The sequence below is a fragment of the Bos indicus x Bos taurus genome, chromosome 8, assembly GCF_003369695.1.
Source record: "Bos indicus x Bos taurus breed Angus x Brahman F1 hybrid chromosome 8, Bos_hybrid_MaternalHap_v2.0, whole genome shotgun sequence".
Classification (NCBI taxonomy): domain Eukaryota; kingdom Metazoa; phylum Chordata; class Mammalia; order Artiodactyla; family Bovidae; genus Bos; species Bos indicus x Bos taurus.
In genome coordinates, this window is record NC_040083.1 from 7,092,496 (window position 1) to 7,112,466 (window position 19,971).

The 19,971-nt window shown below is 40.9% G+C and overlaps 1 protein-coding gene and 1 pseudogene across 1 annotated transcript; one reads left to right on the plus strand and one right to left on the minus strand.

Annotated features, from left to right (window-relative positions):
* Window positions 1-3,890: 3,890 nt before the first annotated feature.
* LOC113897900 (disintegrin and metalloproteinase domain-containing protein 20-like) lies at window positions 3,891-5,997 on the plus strand. The gene is made up of 2 exons (XM_027550832.1): window positions 3,891-5,739; window positions 5,837-5,997. Exons 1-2 carry the CDS (start codon window positions 3,891-3,893, stop codon window positions 5,995-5,997), a joined length of 2,010 nt encoding a protein of 669 aa, XP_027406633.1.
* A 2,512-nt stretch (window positions 5,998-8,509) lies between these two features.
* On the minus strand, window positions 8,510-8,632 carry LOC113897982 (annotated as a pseudogene).
* Window positions 8,633-19,971: the final 11,339 nt, after the last annotated feature.

Here is a 19,971-nt window from a genome sequence, read left to right on the forward strand (position 1 = left end):
TGTCCTATTCTGCTCTATTCTACTTGACTGAGAGTTTAAAAATAGTATAAAAATGCATTTTTGCAATTTGGAAAATACTGAATTGGGCTGTAAATGAAAGGGAGGCTGCAGGTGTTAATTATGATATCGAGATGACTGAATTTGATGAAGCTGTGGAAAAGATGAAAAAAGGAATCTACGAGATAACATGTAGCAGTCTAGGTTGAAGTGTGTGTGCTAGTATATGGCACTGTACCACATTACTAGTGAAAGGGTTATACTCCCTCGTGAGCAGTGTCCCTAGAGTCCCTGACCAGGACTATATAATGACTATCGTCCTTATTCTCATCCCATGTATTCCCATACGTAGAATGTAGAGGTGAAAATTGCAAGTATTCTACTCACAATTAAGAGGTTGGTGTCCTAAAATAGATCCCATTTAAGGATTCCATTTAAGGATCTTCCTTCATTATGGAGCCTTGATATTTTGTCAAATATGCTCCTCTTTCTACAAGAAAAGTACCCTAATACCCCAGGATCTCAGGTTACTTAAATAGTGAAAAAATAAATAAATAAATAGTCAATCTAAAAAGTTAAGTGCCCCACCAACTCGCTGCAACAATAAAGGACAGAGGTATCAAATTCTGCATTAAACATACACAAAACAAAAATTTTGTGGCTTTATGGTTTAAAGTACCATCCTTTCAATTCAATAATAACTACTTGTGGAGATAAAGACAGTAGATCGCTAAGCTGAGGGTCCTAGGTGCTGAAGAGAAAATTTAGAAAACTAGCATGTTAAGAAACAACATTACTATATCCAGGCAGAAAAGAAAATTTAGAAAACTAGCAAGTTAAACAATATCACTATATGCAGGCAAAAAAGCTCAATGTATTAAAAACAAAGTGTTGAAGAAAGTATCAGTTCATTATTTCATCATTTTGACCGAAGTATCAGGCATCTCAGGCTTCCCAGGTGGCTCAGGGGTAAAGAATCCACCTACTAATGCAGGAGATGAAAGAGGATACAGGTTCAATCCCTGTTCAGGAAGATGCCCTGGACTAGACAATGGCAACCCACTCCAGTATTCTTGCCTGGGAAATCCCATGGACAGAGAAGCCTGGTGGGCTACAGTCCACAGAATGGCAAAGAGCTGGACATGACTCAGCACACAGCACACACACCAGGTACCTCGTGCCAATTTTAGCCTGCCTTTTACTCATTAATTACCACAAACATACTCTGTAATTTCCTTCCTGAGCAGTTCTGCAGTTTTTGTTAAGAGTGTGAAAGCAAGTGAAAAAATCTGCACTAGTTTGGGTTGAGGATTTTAGTCCACAGTGGTTGAATTGACGGGATCTAAAACAAGACTACAGTAGTAAAACGTCAAATAAAGGGCCCTGAAAAGGGGGAAAATGATGACAAGTTATCTTCATCCTTTATAAATCTGAGGAGTGAATTTTCATTAGGAGTGAGGTTGTGGCTAACAGTTTCATACTATGTAGGAGTTAGGGCAGTTACGGTGATATTAAGATACAGGCCATGTCCTTAAGTCAACGTCTAATCATTTTTGAAAATGAGCTATGAAATTAACCTAGACGGTCCCTCACTTGGTACCCAGAAGGTAAGTGAAATTATTGGTGGATAATACCTTAGTAAATCAGATGCCCAGTTCTTTGAAGTTTGTGTAGGACTGATTTGAGAATTGGTTTAAGAGTAAGAATGTATTGTAAATGGTAGCTTAATGAGGGGCTTCCCTGGTGGTTCAGACAGTAAAGAATTTGCCTGCAATGTGGGAGACCTGGGTTCAATCCCTGGGTTGGAAAGATCCCCTGAAGGGAGAGCCTGGCAACCCACTCCAGTATTCTTGTCTGGAGAATCCCATGGACAGAGGGCCAGGTGGGCTACAGTCCATGGTGTCACAAAGAGTCAGACATAACTAAACGACCAAGCACAGCACAGCTTAGTGAGATGGCTAGCTGTTTAGAGGTCTGGAAGTATGTTTGATCATCAAAGCAAATTACTAACAAATGTCTAGTCTGTATGGCACATGGAGATTCTGAGAATGGAAATCTTCTCTGCTGGGCTACACATTGTCACCTTATCCTTTTGATTTAAAGAGTTAGCAGAATTAACTAGGAATAACAGGTTTTCTGTGAAGAAGTGTGAGCACACAGGACATTGTTTCTTCCTTTTATGAAATGAAAATTCCATAAATGACAGAAAAACGATTCCAGAGAAAGGAAGTCAAGGAACATAGACACAAAATATTTTCTAATTAAGCAGAAATGACTACAGGATCTAGTAGATGGTAGGTCCTTCCTTAATCACGCATCTTCATTTTTATACCCAGTGTGGGAAGTAGACTGGATCAACCTGAATTAGCATCCTCAGAGCTAGCTTTTCTGTGTCTTTTTCAACTAGGCCAAGGCTTCTGACTGTACACAACAGAATTATTTTCATGATCTGATAAAGACAGTGGATATTTCACTAGGTAAGTTAAAGCAAGCATTTTAAATATAAAGTATTGAAAGCACTTTTAAAAATCCCCAATGTGCTGTTTCCCCTAAAACCTCTGTTCAAATTAGAGCTCTAGACCGGTTAATAATCTTGATCTGTGTGTTCATTTATGTTTTCTAAGTGTATACCATCATGTATGAACATTACATGTTTTTTAAATGCTTTGGTCAAAGAAGAAGGCAGAATATCAGTATTGCCAGCCAGGCATGTTGTCATATTTCATGCTAACAAATATATGATAACACATTTGTATGATGGAGATAACTGTAGGTGGTATTTTCATACGGTATATGTATTACCTGTTTTTATTATGAAGTAATACACTGTGAGGTTGCACTCGGGAACTGATTACCTTAAAGTCCTATAATGTGGAGACTTTGATGTCTTTGCCACTCTAAGACAATATTTCCTTACTCCAAGCTTTCCTCCTTCAAGGAGCCACTGATTTCCTTTTTACTTCTGAAGGTTATTTTGCATTCAGTACATAACAATTTTCAATTGCTACCCTCCCAGCTACCCTGATTTCCTTCCATTTTATAAGGGTACAGGTTTTTAAATGCTGTTCTTCTTAACAGTATGATAGAATGTAAATACATTTGAGTAACATCCATCAACAACCCAACATATTCCCCCTCCCACGGCCACCTGGGTCTACCAGTCATTGCATTAGGTAGCATTACAGTAGATCCTCAAAGCTGTGAAAGCTAGCAGTGCTGGACGCCTGCAATTTCATAGATTTAGATGAAGAGAAATGCAGAGGACGTAGGACAAATAATGACTTGTTACATGGAAATACATCATATGGACAATGAGAAAATATAATATCTGCGAATATTTATATCTCTCCTGAGTATTATGATTAAAGAATTCTCACTTGTAAGTAAAAGGAGGACCTATAGTTTATTATATAACATCCAAATGTGTAACACAAGACTCCTTTATCAGAAGATGATATTCATTCACCTTTCCAGTAAGACTCTTTTGTGTTATATATTGTGGAAATGTTTGCACATATTAATAGACATAAAGAACTGTATCACAAATCACTATGTGCCCTTCCTCTAGATTCAACAAGTGTCATCGTAGGCCAGTCACCATTCGTGTGTACTCACACAGTCTCACTCTGCCTCACCATTACTTAAGAGCCTGTCAGACATGTCTTAAGCCAAACTCTCATTCATCCTAACCTGTACCCTTCCTTTTTCCTCTATCTTGGTTTGCTCATCACTCCCACCCAGTCCCTGTTCTACTTATTTGTTTTTCTTTTAGTGCTGCTGCTTTGACTGCATGACTTTGCCAGACAACAAACTAAAGGTTAACATTGAATACATCAGCTCAGACGGAGGAGACTGAACACTGATGTATGCTGTCCTGCCCTCTTTTTCCACCAATGGCTAGATATGATGTCTCCACGATAGGTGTTGGTGAGTTCCTGGTGTGTATGAAGGTTACTCTCCTGCTTGTCTGGCTGAAAGTATTCCTCTTCCTTCCTGGATGGCCCCAGCTTGGGCACGCCCAAAGACTTGGCCCCCCAGAAGTGGTGATTCCCCGGAGGGTAACACCTACTGGCAGAGGCATGAAGCTTCAAGGCTGGTTCTCTTACAAACTGCATTTTGGGGGCCAGAGACATGTTGTTCATATAAAGGTCAAGAAGAATTTTTTGTCCAAAAACTTCCCAGTGTTCACCTACGCAGACAAGGGTGTTCTCCTGGAAGACCAACCTTTTGTCCAGGATGACTGTTATTACAGTGGTTACGTGGAGGGGGACCCAGAGTCTCTGGTTTCCCTCAGTAACTGCTTCGGGGGCTTTCAAGGAATGTTACAGACAAATGACATTGTTTATGAAATTGAACCCAAAAGGTTTTCTACTGCATTTGAGCATCTAATATATAAGCTAGACAATGAGGAGACAAATTTTTCATACTTTCAATGTGGGTTAACAGATGAAAAAATAGCAGGACAATTGAAGATTCAAGAAAGCATTAATTCCACTTTGATGCAAAGTGACTATACAGGCTGGTGGACCCACCACTATTTTCTTGAAGTGGCAGTGGTCATAGATTACAGTCGATATCTTCATCATGACGGTAATCTTTCGATGGTGCAGAAAGAAGCATACCTTATTTTAAATGGAGTAAGTGACATGTTTAAACCAATGGATCTTGAGTTACGTTTCAAGGGAATGGAGGTATGGACTAAAAGAAGCCTTATTACAATAGAAAACCATTTAGTTACCTTGAAGAACTTTTGCAAATGGAAGCGAAAGGGCTTACATAATCGTTTGCCCCATGATATTGCACATTTTTTTCTAAAAAAGAAATTTGGTAAAGCATTTGGCCTAGCTTATGATACACAAGCGTGTATAATTCGTTTTAGCTGTTCAATTGAGACTTTCCATGATGAAGGGATTGCTTTTTACTCATATATTGTGGCTCATGACGTGGGTCATAATTTGGGTATACATCATGATACCAAAACATGTCAGTGTGGAGCACCAAGGTGCGTAATGTTTACAAAAGTAGAAGTATCAACTAAATTCAGCAACTGCAGCTATGCTGATTATTGGAACATTGGTCGTAGAAGATCCTGTTTGTACAATACACCAAAGCCACAGACAGTCATCAGGGTGCCACGCTGTGGAAACAGTGTGGTTGAACCAGGAGAAGAGTGTGACTGTGGATCCTTAGAGACATGTAACACTGATCCCTGTTGTCAGTTAAATTGCACTATGACAGCTGGTGTCAAATGTGCTTTTGGGCTTTGTTGCCATAACTGCATGTTCAGCCAATCAGGCACCTTGTGTAGGCAAGTAGCAAATGAATGTGATCTTCCAGAGTGGTGCAATGGGACAACCAATCAGTGTCCAGATGATGTGTACGTGCAGAATGGGGCCTCCTGCACAGGCGGTGGTTACTGCTATGGAAGGAGATGCAATCAGCGTGATGAACACTGTAGGCAAATCTTTGGCAAAGAGGCCAAGGATGCAGACATGAATTGCTACAGGGCAATAAATACCCGAGGTGACCGTTTTGGTAACTGTGGTATCACAGAAACCTCATACATAAGATGCAGCATGGCAGACAGCCTGTGTGGGAGGATTCAGTGTGAGAACGTCAAAGAAATTCCTGTAATGAGCGATCATATTACTCTGCATTGGACTAAATTCGAAAATAACACTTGCTGGGGTACAGACTACCACCTCGGGATAAGAATAGCTGATATTGGTGCAGTGAAAGATGGTACAAAGTGTGGTCCCGAAAACATCTGCATCAGAAGGAGGTGTGTCTCTTATTCCACTGTTCCACGTAACTGCTCACCTCAGCTCTGCTCTTTGAGGGGAGTCTGCAACAACAGACAGCACTGCCACTGCAACTACGGGTGGGGCCCTCCCGTCTGCCAGGAAAAAGGCAGAGGAGGCAGTGTGGACAGTGGCCCAGCCCCTGAGCGCCAAACAGAAGAAAGGGGGAACAAGAGGAACCTGCTACCATATTTGCTGATTTTTCTTTTGTTTCTAATAATATGTCTGTTGCTTTTGCTTTGGCTGTTCACGAGACGAAAAAAGAAAGATGAAAAAGAAGAGGCTGTTCCACCAAAATCTGAGAAAACTACCCAAAACCTACCTAAAAACTAGACATGTTACGGCTTCACTTAGGATGTAAGCACAGAATATTCTAACTTTACCTAAGGAAGAAACACAGAATGTGCCTACTGAAAAAACAACAAACAAGGAAAAACCAATAGCTCCTATTTCAAGAGACTGCCAAAGCCTAGTGATCTTTCCCAAGGATTAGATTGTAATCTCCTGGAAGTAACAATGTTATAACATGTGTCCTAGATCATTGGCAGAAAATTCCAACTTTTTCTAATCATTTGGGACCATAAACAACCAGTAAACAAAATTTACTAATCCCTAGCCTATTTCTACTTTCCATTATTTTAAGCGATTTTAAGTGGTCAATTTTTATGGAATTATTCTCTGTGTGTGTCTGGAGCAGAGACAGTCTGTGGATGGTGTTCGTGTGTGTGTCTGATTTACTGTTCCTCTATCCCACATGCCCTTCCTCCTTGTACTCTGGCCTTGTCACACAAGGACTGGTAACCTACAGATTACATGTCTTATATGCCAATCCTCTCCTGTTCCTTTCTGCCAATGGCAGGAACTAGAGAAAGAGTTGAAACCCGGGGAAAATTTGATTTGTGTTCATGTCAGAATTGTCTCATTAACAGCTTTCGCCTTAGCAGCAACCATAATTTCTGCTATATACATATTTGGTTACACTCAGAACCAACAAGACTATAAGTCTCAGCCATACTGGCACTGCTACCAAGTATTGTAGCCTCCCAGTTTTGAGTCCCAGGTCTAAATGTTCTCCAAATCCCTGAGTTTCCCATACCAGGTGGGCTAACCCTTTCCTCGGGGATCACATACTAGAGCCACAGGACCTTCTGCAATGATTCCAAGAACACTACCTCTTCCCTTTGATTTTAAAGGGGCATTTAATTTTATGTTTCATTTTGGCTATTCTACTTCAGTTTAAGATTCTCCATTTGGTCTGAAATACTCAGTTTTATTCTATGCCTTCACTGATATTCAGGGTGGCCTTTTCTCCAGCTAGTATTGGTCAAAATGTGCTTGACTCCCAGTAGCCAATAAAGAGTTTTGCCCTTTTGTAATAAATTTCCCTGTGGCCTGGAAGTGTTTCAAGTCTGCCCATACCATACTCTCCTTGTTCTAAGTGGGTAGTTACTCCTTAGCACATGTGCATAGCCTTCTAGACACATGCTGACGACTCGGGTCCCAGGAGGAATTTTCTTAGCTGTGCCCTTCTTTGGTCCCATTGTTACACTGCTGGGGAACTGCCATTATGTTTGTTGCTATTAGATTCATAAAGCTGGCAGTCCACTTGCAAATGCTGGACACCAAAACCTCCACTATTTGAAACAATGAAAGAAAGCTGCCAGTGCCAGTTGCTCAGTCATGTCTGACTCTTTGGGACTCCATGGACTGTAGCCTGCCACACTACTCTGTCCATGGGGTTTCCCAGGCAAGAATACTGGAGTGGGTAGCCATTTACTTCAGGGGATCTTCTGACCCAGGGATCGAACCTGGATTTCCTGCATTGCAGGCAGATTTTTTACCCTCTGAGCACCGTAGCAGATATTTAAACATGAAAAAATTACTAAGAAACTTACGTGGGATGTGTCATTTTAAGTAAAACTATAAATGAATAGTATCAATTTATAAAAAGTAAACATCTGATTAACACGATGAAATTAATAACAAATGGATTGTTTTCCCTACATTTTACCCACAGACAGCAGTCCTCAAAGGTAAGCTGCTGAGTGTTAAACCTTAAGGAACAGACCTCAGTTATTCACAAGCAGAAATTACTTTACAGGATAAAACTAAAGGATAAGGTATTTAACTAATATTATGCATCCAGTAAAACTCTGCACAAAAACAATACAAGAAAGAAATACCGACTTCATGTACAGAGATCGAACAAAAATCACAAATAACAAGTATATCAAATTCAGCAAAAATGAGAAAATAACATCTTCAGCAGAAGGAAGAAAATAACATTTTCACAAAGTAGGGTTTATTTCTGTAAACGCAAGCGTAGTTTATATAATTTCTTACTGGATATTAAAAACATAAAACATATGCTCATCGCAGCACATACAGAAAAAGCCTTAAATAACATTTAAACTCTTTTGACAATGAAAAGTACTTCATAGCCAGGTAGGAATAAAAGCAAGCTTTCCTAACCTAATAATAAATATCATTGAAAATTAATCATTGAACATTCTTTAAAATGAAGTTCCCAGTGAAACTGGGAATAAATCAGTGTTCTTTTTTGTCACCACTTACATTAACTTTTACATTCTTATTGAGTATAGTTTTTTACAATCTATTAGTTTCAGCTGCACAGCAAAGTGAATCTCACTATTTATATTAACTTTTTATCTCAGGACCCAGAACAATTAGATTGAGAGTCAAAAACTATAGAACTGAAAAACAAACATAAAAACTGCCATTAAATGTAGCTTACAGGAATTTCTACATATAAAATCCTACTATAAAAATTCTAAAAGCTACACTTGATCTTAGCCAAAAGGCCGAGAAGCGATTAAAAAACTGGAAATAGAACAGCCTTATGATCCAGCAATCCCACTGCTGGGCATACACACTGAGGAAACCAGAAGGGAAAGAGACACGTGTACCCCAATGTTCATCACAGCACTGTTTATAATAGCCAGGACATGGAAGCAACCTAGATGTCCATCAGCAGATGAATGGATAAGAAAGCTGTGGTACATATACACAATGGAGTATTACTCAGCCATTAAAAAGAATACATTTGAATCAGTTCTAATGAGGTGGATGAAACTGGAGCCTATTATACAGAGTGAAGTAAGCCAGAAGGAAAAACACCAATACAGTATACTAACGCATGTATATGGAATTTAGAAAGATGGTAACGATAACCCTGTATACGAGACAGCAAAAGAGACACTGATGTATAGAACAGTATTATGGACTCTGTGGGAGAGGGAGAGGGTGGGAAGATTTGGGAGAATGGCATTGAAACATGTGAAACGCCATGTATGAAACGAGATGCCAGTCCAGTTTCAATGCACGATGCTGGATGCTTGGGGCTGGTGCACTGGGACGACCCAGAGGGATGGTGTGGAGCGGGAGGAGGGAGGAGGGTTCAGGATGGGGAACACATGTACACTAATTAAATAATTTTCTATTAAAGAAATAAAATATAAAAAAAGAAAAACAGAAAGAAAAAAAAAAAGAAAAGAAAAGAAATGAAAAAAAAAAAAAGAAAGAAAGAAGAGCCAAGGTGTCCCATGTGCGTGTGTGCTCAGTTGTGTGTGACTCTTTGGGACCCCATGGACCGTAGCCTACCAGACTCCTCTGTCTGTGAAATTTTCCAGACAAGAATTGTGGAGGGGGTTGCCATTTCCTCCTGCAGGAGATCTTCCCGACCCAGAGATCAAACCCAAGCCTTTTGTGTCTTGTGCATTGATGGGCAGGTTCTTTATGAGCCCCCTGGGAAGCCCTAAGGTGTCCCCTGTTTGTGTGTGTGTGTGTGTGTGTGTGTGTTAGTCACCCAGCTGTGTCTGACTCTTTGTGACCCGATGGACTATAGCTCTCCAGGCTCCTATGTCCATGGAATTCTCCAGGCAACAATACTGGAGTAGGTCGCCATTTCCTTCTCCTGGGAATCTTTCCAATCCAGGGATTGAACCAAGATCTCCCGTGTTGCAGGCAGATTCTTTACCATCTGAGTCACCAGGGAAGTCCAAGGTGTCCCGTATCTTGTCTAAAAAAAAAAAAAAAAAAATTCTGAAAGCTAAGAAGAAGGTTTACAAAATACAAAATATTTTAAACAATAAGTAAAGGATTCTTACAAGTCAATACAAATAACAATTGTCATATATATTAAAAATCAGTGAGTAGAGAAACGAACAATGTGGTAAAATGTAAACCTTTACTGGAAACATAGGAGATGTATACATTTTCTGATAAGTTGAAATAATTTCATCATTTTTAAAGGAATTATTCCTACTGAATTGAACGAATCTATGAAGACCTACAAGACCTTTTAGAACTAACACCCAAAAAAGATGTCCTTTTCATTATACGGGACTGGAATGCAAAAGTAGGAAGTCAAGAAACACCGGGAGTACCAGGCAAATTCGGCCCTGGAGTATGGAATGAAGCAAGGCAAAGGCTCATAGAGTTTTGCCAAGAGAATGCACTGGTCATAGCAAACACACTCTTCCAACAACACAGGAGAAGACTCTACACATGGGCATCACCAGATGATCAACACCGAAATCACATTGACTATATTCTTTGCAGCCAAAGATGCAGAAGCTCTATACAGTCAGCAAAAACAAGACCGGAAGCTGCCTGTGGCTCAGATCATGAACTCCTTATTGCCAAATTCAGACTTAAATTCAAGAAAGTAGGGAAAACCACTAGACCATTGAGGTATGACCTAAATCAAATCCCTTATGATTATACAGTGGAAGTGAGAAATAGTTTTAAGGGACTAGATCTGATAGACAGAGTGCCTGATGAATGACGAATGGAGGTTCGTGATTGTACGGGACACAGAGATCAAGACCATCCCCATGGAAAAGAAATGAAAAGAAGCAAAATGACTGTCTGAGGACGCCTTACAAATAGCTGTGAAAAGAAGAGAAGTGAAAAGCAAAGGAGCAAAGGAAAGACATAAGCATCTGAATACAGAGTTCCAAAGAATAGCAAGGAGACATAAGAAAGCCTTCCTCAGTGATCAATGCAAAGAAACAGAGGAAAGCAACAGAATGGAAAAGACTAGAGAGCTCTTCAAGGAAATTCGAGATACCAAGGGAACATTTCATGCAAAGATGGGCTCGATAAAGGACAGAAGCGCTATGGACCTAACAGAAGCAGAAGATATTAAGAACAGATGGCAAGAATACACAGAAGAACTGTACACAAAAGACTTTAAGATGCAGATAATCAAGATGGTGTGATCACACACCTAGAGCCAGACATCCTGGAATGTGAAGTCAAGTGGGCCTTGGAAAGCATCACTAGGAACAAAGCTAGTGGAGGTGATGGCATTCCAGTTGAGCTATTTCAAATCCTGAAAAATGATGCTGTGAAAGTGTTGCACACAATATGCCAGAAAATTTGGAAAATGCAGCAGTGCCAACAGGACTGGGAGAGGTCAGTTTTCATTCCAGTCCCAAAGAAAGGAAATGCCAAAAAATGCTCAAACCACCGCACAATAGCACTCATCTCACACGCTAGTAAAGTAATGCTCAAAATTCTCCAAGCCAGGCTTCAGCAATACTTGAACCGTGAACTTCCAGATGTTCATGTTGCAGATGTTTTAGAAAAGGCAGAGGAACCAGAGATCAAAATGCCAACATCTGCTGGATCACGGAAAAAGCAAGAGAGTTCCAGAAAAACATCGATTTCTGCTTTCTTGACTATGCCAAAGCCATTGACTGTGTTGGCCACAATAAACTGTGGAAAATTCTTCAAGAGATGGGAATACCAGACCACCTGACCTGCCTCTTGAGAAACCTATATGCAGGTCAGGAAGCAACAGTTAAAACGGAACATGGAACAACAGACTGGTTCCAAATAGGAAAAGGAGTACATCAAGGCTGTATACTGTCACCTGCTTATTTAACTTCTATGCAGAGAACATCATGAGAATCGCTGGGCTGGAAGAAGCACAAGCTGGAATCAAGATTGCTTTGAGAAATATCAATAACCACAGATATGCAGATGACACCACCCTTATGGCAGAAAGTGAAGAGGCACTAAAAAGCCTCTTGATGAAAGTGAAAGAGGAGAGTGAAAAAGTGGGCTCAAAGCTCAACATTTACAAAACAAAGATCATGGCATCTGGTCCCATCATTTCATGGCAAATAGATGGGGAAACAGTGGAGACAGTGTCAGGCTTTATTTTGGGGGGCTCCAAAATCACTGCAGATGGTGACTGCAGCCATGAAATAAAAGACTATTACTCCTTGGAAGGAAAGTTATGACCAACCTAGGTAGCATATTGAAAAGCAGATATATTACTTTGTCAAAAAAGGTCCATCTAGTCAAGGCTATGGTTTTTCCAGTGGTCATGTATGGATGTGAGAGTTGGACTGTGAAGAATGCTAAGCGCCGAAGAGTTGATGCTTTTGAACTGTGGTGTTGGAGACGACTCTTGAGAGTCCCTTGTACTGCAAGGAGATCCAACCAGTCCATTCTAAAGGAGATCAATCCTGGGTGTTCTTTGGAAGGACCGATGCTGAAGCTGAAACTCCAATACTTTGGCCACCTCATGTGAAGAGTTGACTCATTGGAAAAGACCCTGATGCTGGAGGGATTGGGGGCAGGAGGAGAAGGGGACAACAGAGGATGAGATGGCTGGATGGCATCACCGACTCGATGGACATGAGTTTGAGTCAACTCTGGGAGTTGGTGATGACTGGGAGTCCTGGCCTGCTGTGATTCATGGGGTGGCAAAGAGTCAGACACGACTGAGCGACAGAACTGAACTGAACTCATTTCTACTGAGATTTCCAGTAATTATTTGACCAAGGTAATAAACAATATAAAATTATGTTTCCTGGAAACAATCACAAAGAAGTAATTATAATTTGGAGTGATGTTAAAATAATTTATTTGCATCAGCCTGGCTTCCACTGCAAACTAGGAAAACTCCTCCACTACATTAAAAAGGAAGATTTAACACCGGGAATTGGTTGAGTACAAAGTTCACACTAAGGGCTAGAGAAAGAGACTCTAAGCTTGAGTCTGAAAGGACTCTAGACCATAATCATGAAGCTGGGTCCTCTTGAGATACAGAACCAAGAGGCGATACAAATATGAGTGAACCAGAAAAGAAATAATTGGTACTCTTGAGACAAAGACAGTAACGGAATACCTGAACTTTCTTTTATTTTTGAGCTAGGCCTACCTTCAGAGTGAAGTGAAACAGCAGCTCTCCTCAGAACTTGGCCCACCGGTTTCCCACAGGAAGTTACACTCCCTGCTCTCCATTTCATACGTTCCTTGATGATAGAGCTCAGAATTGGTCACCGGAATATGGAGGCTGAGAGGCCCCAAAATCTGTAGTCAGCAAACTGGAAAACCAAAAAGTAAGTGGAAGAGCTGTAGACAGGGGTCACTTCCAGTTGGGAACCCACCTGGCAGTTCCAAGAGGAAGGAAGGTGGCTTCAAAAAGAAATATCAAATATCCCATCTGCCTGTTGGCTCTATCTTTGAGTACTGTTCATTCCTTTTCTAAGTCACTTATAATCTCACTTTGATAGTCTGTTTCCTAGTACCAAATCATAAAGTTCACCAACACCCATTTGCCATATCTCAAGGTAAGAGAGAAAAGCAAGGAGGAAAAAATGATAATGCTGCTTAATTTATAATATATACAAGGATATATAAATTAGATCCTGTGTATGTGTATTCAGATGACAGAAATTCCTTGTCTCCATTTCTTGTTCTCTTTGCCCTCAGCCGATGTCTCTTTTGGCCAGGACCTCTACATGATGGGGTGACTCGCTCAGAACTTTTTAAAAAGCCACTTTCTGCCAGATGAAACAGTAGAATTAACTTCATTGCATGCTTCTCCCTGTGTTACTGAACAATGCAAGTCCAAGTGTCAACACACAGTGAGGCCAAACTATGCTAAAACACTGCAGTTTGGAAGACAGAAAGGTTTATTGCAGGGCCATGTAAACAGATGAGTGGCTCACGCTCTAAGAACCCCCAAATTACTGAAAGCTCTCATCAAAGCCCTTTGAAAAGCAAAAAAGGTGAGGGAGGGATGAGGTTAGTTGTTGCAAATCTCCTGGTTTAGATCCTTTGTTCTTGAGGTCAGGTCATGGTCAGGTGACGATGTTTCTGTAAATCTCTACTAAATGAATGTTGTTCTCCGACTTGACAAGAAAGGGCAAGGTGCCAAGGTACAACTTTTACCCTCCAAAGTCCTGGTCCTGGCTAAGAGGAGACAGAACTCAGTTGGCAGCTCCCTCAGGGCCGGGTCCCCAGGCTCCACCCAGCTGTCATCTCTAAAGAAGCCAGGCGCCCAACCCAGCTGGCTCTCAGGCTCCTCAGGCCACCCAAAGTGGGACACTAGGTCCCACAGACTGCGACCCAGCACACTGCCACTGCTATTAGGTTGCAGAGAGCAGAATGGGAGAGAGGTTCACTGCTGCCCCAAGGCCTGGGCTGAGGCTAGTGGGTGACTTTGGTGAGGGCTCTGAAGCCCTGCAGGACACAGCAGGATTTGAGAATTACCTTGCCTCGGATGTGAAATGAGGGCAACTGTACTGTAGTTTGAACATTCTTTGGCATTGCCCTTCTTTAAGACTGAGCTGAAAACTGACCATTTCCCGTCCTGTGGCCACTGCTGAGTTTTCCTAAGTTGCTGACATATTGAGTGCAGCACTTTAATAGCATCATCTTTCATGATTGTAAATAACTCTGCTGGAATTCTGTTACTACCTCTAGCTTTGGTCTACCCAGGTGGTGCTAGCAGTAAAGAAACCCACCTACCAATTCAGGAGACATAAGAGACAGGGGAAGATCCTCTGGAGGAGGGTATGGCAACCACTCCAATATTCTTGCCTGAAGAATCCATGGACAGAGGGACTTGATGGCTGGCTACAGTCCATAGGGTCACAGAGAGTCAGACCCTAAAGCAACTTAGCGTTCATATACATGCTATGCTATGCCTAGTCACTTCAGTTGTGTCCGACTCTGTGTGACCCCATAGACGGCAGCCCACCAGGCTCCCCCGTCCCTGGGATTCTCCAGGCAACAACACTGGAGTCGGTTGCCATTTCCTTCTCCAATGCATGAAAGTGAAAAGTGAAAGTCAAGTCACTCAGTCGTGTCCAACTCTTAGCAACCCCATGGACTGCAGCCTTCCAGGCTCCTCCGTCCATGGGATTGTCCAGGCAAGAGCACTGGAGTGGGTCGCCAGTGCCTTCTCCAATGGCAGGGCTACAGCTAGAAAAGACCATGTGTGTGTGCTCAGTTGTTTAGTCATGTCTGACTCTTTGTGAGCCCATGTACAGTAGCCCGCCACTGTCCTCTGTCCACAGGATTTTCCAGCAAGAATACTGGCATGGGTTGCCATTTCCCCCTCCAGTGTATCTTCTGACCCTGGGATCGAACCCAAGTCTCCTGCATTGGCAGACGGGTTCTTTACCACTGAGCTTCCTGGGAAGCCCCGTGGGTACTATTAATCCAACTCCAAGGAATTCAAGGCCTTAACAAGCTGTTGTTTATTTTCTGATGCACAAATGATGACTGTTTCCCAAACTCCCTCCTGGCATCAACAGTCTTGCTAATACAAGGGTGGTAAATTAACTGTAAAATGAAGCGGAGAGAAAATAGGAACAACTTATGCCACTACGATGCTAGCATCACCACCCACACTCTACTTTCTTCATCTCGCTCTTCTTTGTAATCTCTTTGTGCCACTTCTTTACTGACAACAGTTCTTGTAATGGATGAGGCACACTTATTTACACATGCGAAATGTCTCTAAGTTATCCTTGACCTTAGAGTGAAAGTCATAGATGGTTACTGAAGCCTCAATCCTTGAACAATGGTTTAAACCAGATCAAACTTATTTCTGGAACTTGAAGCAATTCAACTGTTTCATTATGAGGTTTTGTGCTTAGGAAATAATCTGAGATGCGGGACACAGTATGAATAAAGCACTAAAGTATGAATAAAAAACACTAAACACTTATACTACGGGCAGGGAATACATGGGGTGGGAATAAGGACTATACTCAGGTTTATTCATATTGAGGAGTAATTAGAGGATGATGGACAAGGCAAAGCCAGAATGTGGAAGACCTTTATCCAATTGCCATGGTCTTTAGAACTCAAGGAGCCTTGTTGCTAAGCACTTCAATCTGGAACATAAGGAAGAGATGAAAGGGGAGAGATTTTCATTGTTCTTTGTCATGTGATGTTTCCATTTAAATATTTGTTCACAGACCTTGGTGGCACAAAGTATCACAAAGTCATAACTAGAAAATACCATGGTACCATTAATTCTACCTGTGGTAAGTGTTTCAAGAATTTAACTGTGAAGGGAAAAGTGCTAGAATTTGTGCACAGGTGAATTCAGAAACACACATCCTTACAACCACAACATGATTCCTTGTGAATTTTTCAAAACTAGAGGGGTGTCTATGACCTATATTATGTCCCATTCTGCTCTATTCCACTTGATTAAGAGTTTTAAAATAGTATAAAAATGCATTTTTGCAATTTGGAAAATACTGAATTGGGCTGTAAATGAAAGGAAGGAGGCTGTGATAATTATGATACTGAGATGACTGAATTTGATGAAGCTGTGGAAAAGATGAAAAAAGGAATCTACGAGATAACATGTAGCAGTCTAGGTTGAAGTGTGTGTGCTAGTATACGGTACTGTACCACATTACTAGTGAAAGTGTTATATTCCCTCGTGAGCAATGTCCCTAGAGTCCCTGACCAGGACTATATAATGACTATCGTCCTTTTCTCATCCCATGTATTCCCATACATAGAATGTAGAGATGAAAATTACAAGGATTCTCCTCACAATAGATCCCATTTAAGGATTCCATTTAAGGATCTTCCTTCATTATGGAGCCTTGATATTTTGTTAAATATGCTCCTCTTCCTACAAGAAAAGTACCCTAATACCCCAGGATCTCAGGTTACTTAAATAGTAAAAAAAAAAAAAAAATACTCAATCTAAAAAGTTAAGTCCCCCACCAACTCGCTGCAACAATAAAGGACAGAGGTATCAAATTCTGCATTAAACATACACAAAATAAAAATTTTGTGGCTTTATGGTTTAAAGTACCATCCTTTCAATTCAATAATAACTACTTGTGGAGATAAAGACAGTAGATCGCTAAGCTGAGGGTCCTAGGTGCTGAAGAGAAAATTTAGAAAACTAGCATGTTAAGAAACAACATTACTATATCCAGGCAGAAAAGAAAATTTAGAAAACTAGCAAGTTAAACAATATCACTATATGCAGGCAAAAAAGCTCAATGTATTAAAAACAAAGTGTTAAAGAAAGTATCAGTTCATTATTTCATCATTTTGACCGAAGTATCAGGCATCTCAGGCTTCCCAGGTGGCTCAGGGGTAAAGAATCCACCTACTAATGCAGGAGATGAAAGAGGATACAGGTTCAATCCCTGTTCAGGAAGATGCCCTGGACTAGACAATGGCAACCCACTCCAGTATTCTTGCCTGGGAAATCCCATGGACAGAGAAGCCTGGTGGGCTACAGTCCACAGAATGGCAAAGAGCTGGACATGACTCAGCACACAGCACACACACCAGGTACCTCGTGCCAATTTTAGCCTGCCTTTTACTCATTAATTACCACAAACATACTCTGTAATTTCCTTCCTGAGCAGTTCTACAGTTTTTGTTAAGAGTGTGAAAGCAAGTGAAAAAATCTGCACTAGTTTGGGTTGAGGATTTTAGTCAACAGTGGTTGAATTGACGGGATCTAAAACAAGACTACAATTCAGTTCAGCTCAGTCGCTCAGTCGTGTCCAACTCCTTGCGACCCCATGAATCCCAGCACGCCAGGCCTCCCTGTTCATCACCATCTCCCAGAGTTCACTCAAACTCATGTCCATTGAGTCGGTGATGCCATCCAGCCATCTCATCCTCTGTCGTCCCCTTCTCCTCATGCCCCCTATCCCTCCCAGCATCAGAGTCTTTTCCAATGAGTCAACTCTTCACATGAGGTGGCCAAAGTACTGGAGTTTCAGCTTTAGCATCATTCCTTCCAAAGAACTCTCAGGGCTACTCTCCTTTAGAATGGACTGGTTGGATCTCCTTGCAGTCCAAGGGACTCTCAAGAGTCTTCTCCAACACCACAGTTCAAAAGCATCAATTCTTTGGCACTCAGCTTTCTTCATATTCCAACTATCTCAACCATACCTGACCACTGGAAAAACCAGAGCCTTGACTAGATGGACCTTTGTTGGCAAAGTAATGTCTCTGCTTTTCAATATGCTATCTAGGTTGGTCATAACTTTTCTTTCAAAGAGTATGTGTCTTTTAATTTCATGGCTGCAGTCACCTTCTGCAGTGATTTTGGAGCCCAAAAAAATCAAGTCTGAAAGGTGTACGTCAAGACTGTATATTGTCACCATGCTTATTTAACTTATATGCAGAGTACATCATGAGAAATGCTGGACTAGAAGAAACACAAGCTGGAATCAGGATTGCCAGGAGAAATATCAATAACCTCAGATATGCAGATGGCATCACCCTTATTGTAGAAAGTGAAGAGGAACTATAAATCCTCTTGATGAAAGTGAAAGAGGAGAGTGAAAAAGTGGGCTTAAAGCTCAACATTCAGAAAACGAAGTTCATGGCATCTGGTCCCTTCAATTCATGGGAAATAGATAAGGAAACAGTGGAAACAGTGTCAGACTTTATTTTTGGGGGCTCCAAAATCACTGCAGATGGTGACTGCAGCCATGAAATTAAAAGACGCTTACTCCTTGGAAGAAAAGTTATGACCAACCTAGATAGCATATTGAATATCAGAGACTACAGTAGTAAAACGTAAAATAAAGGGCACTGAAAAGGGGAGATATGATGAAAAGTTATCTTCATCATTTATAAATCTGAGGGGTGAATTTTTATTAGGAGTAAGGTTGTGGTTAACAGTTTCATAATGTGTAGAAGTTAGAGCAGTCAAGGTGATATTAAGATACAGACCATGTCCTTAAGTCAATGTCTAAACATTTTTGAAAATGAGCTATGAAATTAAGCTAGACATGCACTCACTTGGTACCAAGAAGATAAATCAAAATATTGGTGGATAATACATTAGTAAATCAGATGCCCAGTTCTTTGAGGCTTATGTAGGACTGATTTGAGAACTGGTTTAAGAGTAAGAATGTATTGTAAATGGTAGCTTAATGAGGGGCTTTCCTGGTGGTTCAGACAGTAAAGAATTTGCCTGCAATGCGGGAGACCTGGGTTCAATCCCTGGGTTCGAAAGATCCCCTGAAGGGAGAGCCTGGCAACCGACTCCAGTATTCTTGTCTGGAGAATTCCATGGACAGAGGGCCAGGTGGGCTACAGTCCATGGGGTCACAAAGAGTCAGACACAACTAAACGACCAAGCACAGCACAGCTTAGTGAGATGGCTAGCTGTTTAGAGGTCTGGAAGTATGTTTGATCATCAAAGGACATTACTAACAAATGTCTAGTCTGTATGGCACATGTATTTCCATTTCTGAGAATGGAAATCTTCTCTGCTGGGCTACACATTGTCACCTTATCCTTTTGATTTAAAGGGTTAGCAGAATTTACTAGGAATAAGAGGCTTTCTGTGAAGAAGTGTGAGCTCACAGGACGTTGTTTCTTCTTTTTATGAAATGAAAATTCCATAAATGACATGAGAATGATTCAAGAGGAATAAAGCAAGCATTTTAAATATACAGTATTGAAAGCACTTTTAAAAATCCCAAATGTGCTGTTTCCCCTAAAACCTCTGTTCAAATTAGAGCTCTAGACCGGTTAATAATCTTGATCTGTGTGTTCATTTATGTTTTCTAAGTGTATACCATTATGTATGAACATTACATGTTTTTTAAATGCTTTGGTCAAAGAAGAAGGCAGAACATCAGTATTGCCAGCCAGGCATGTTGTCATATTTCATGCTAACAAATATATGATAACACATTTGTATGATGGAGATAACTGTAGATGGTATTTTCATATGGCATATGTATTATCTGTTTTTATTATGAAGTAATACATTGTGAGGTTGCACTCGGGAACTGATTACCTTAAAGTCCGATAATGTGGAGACTTTGATGTCTTTGCCACTCTAAGACAATATTTCCTTACTCCAAGCTTTCCTCCTTCAAGGAGCCAC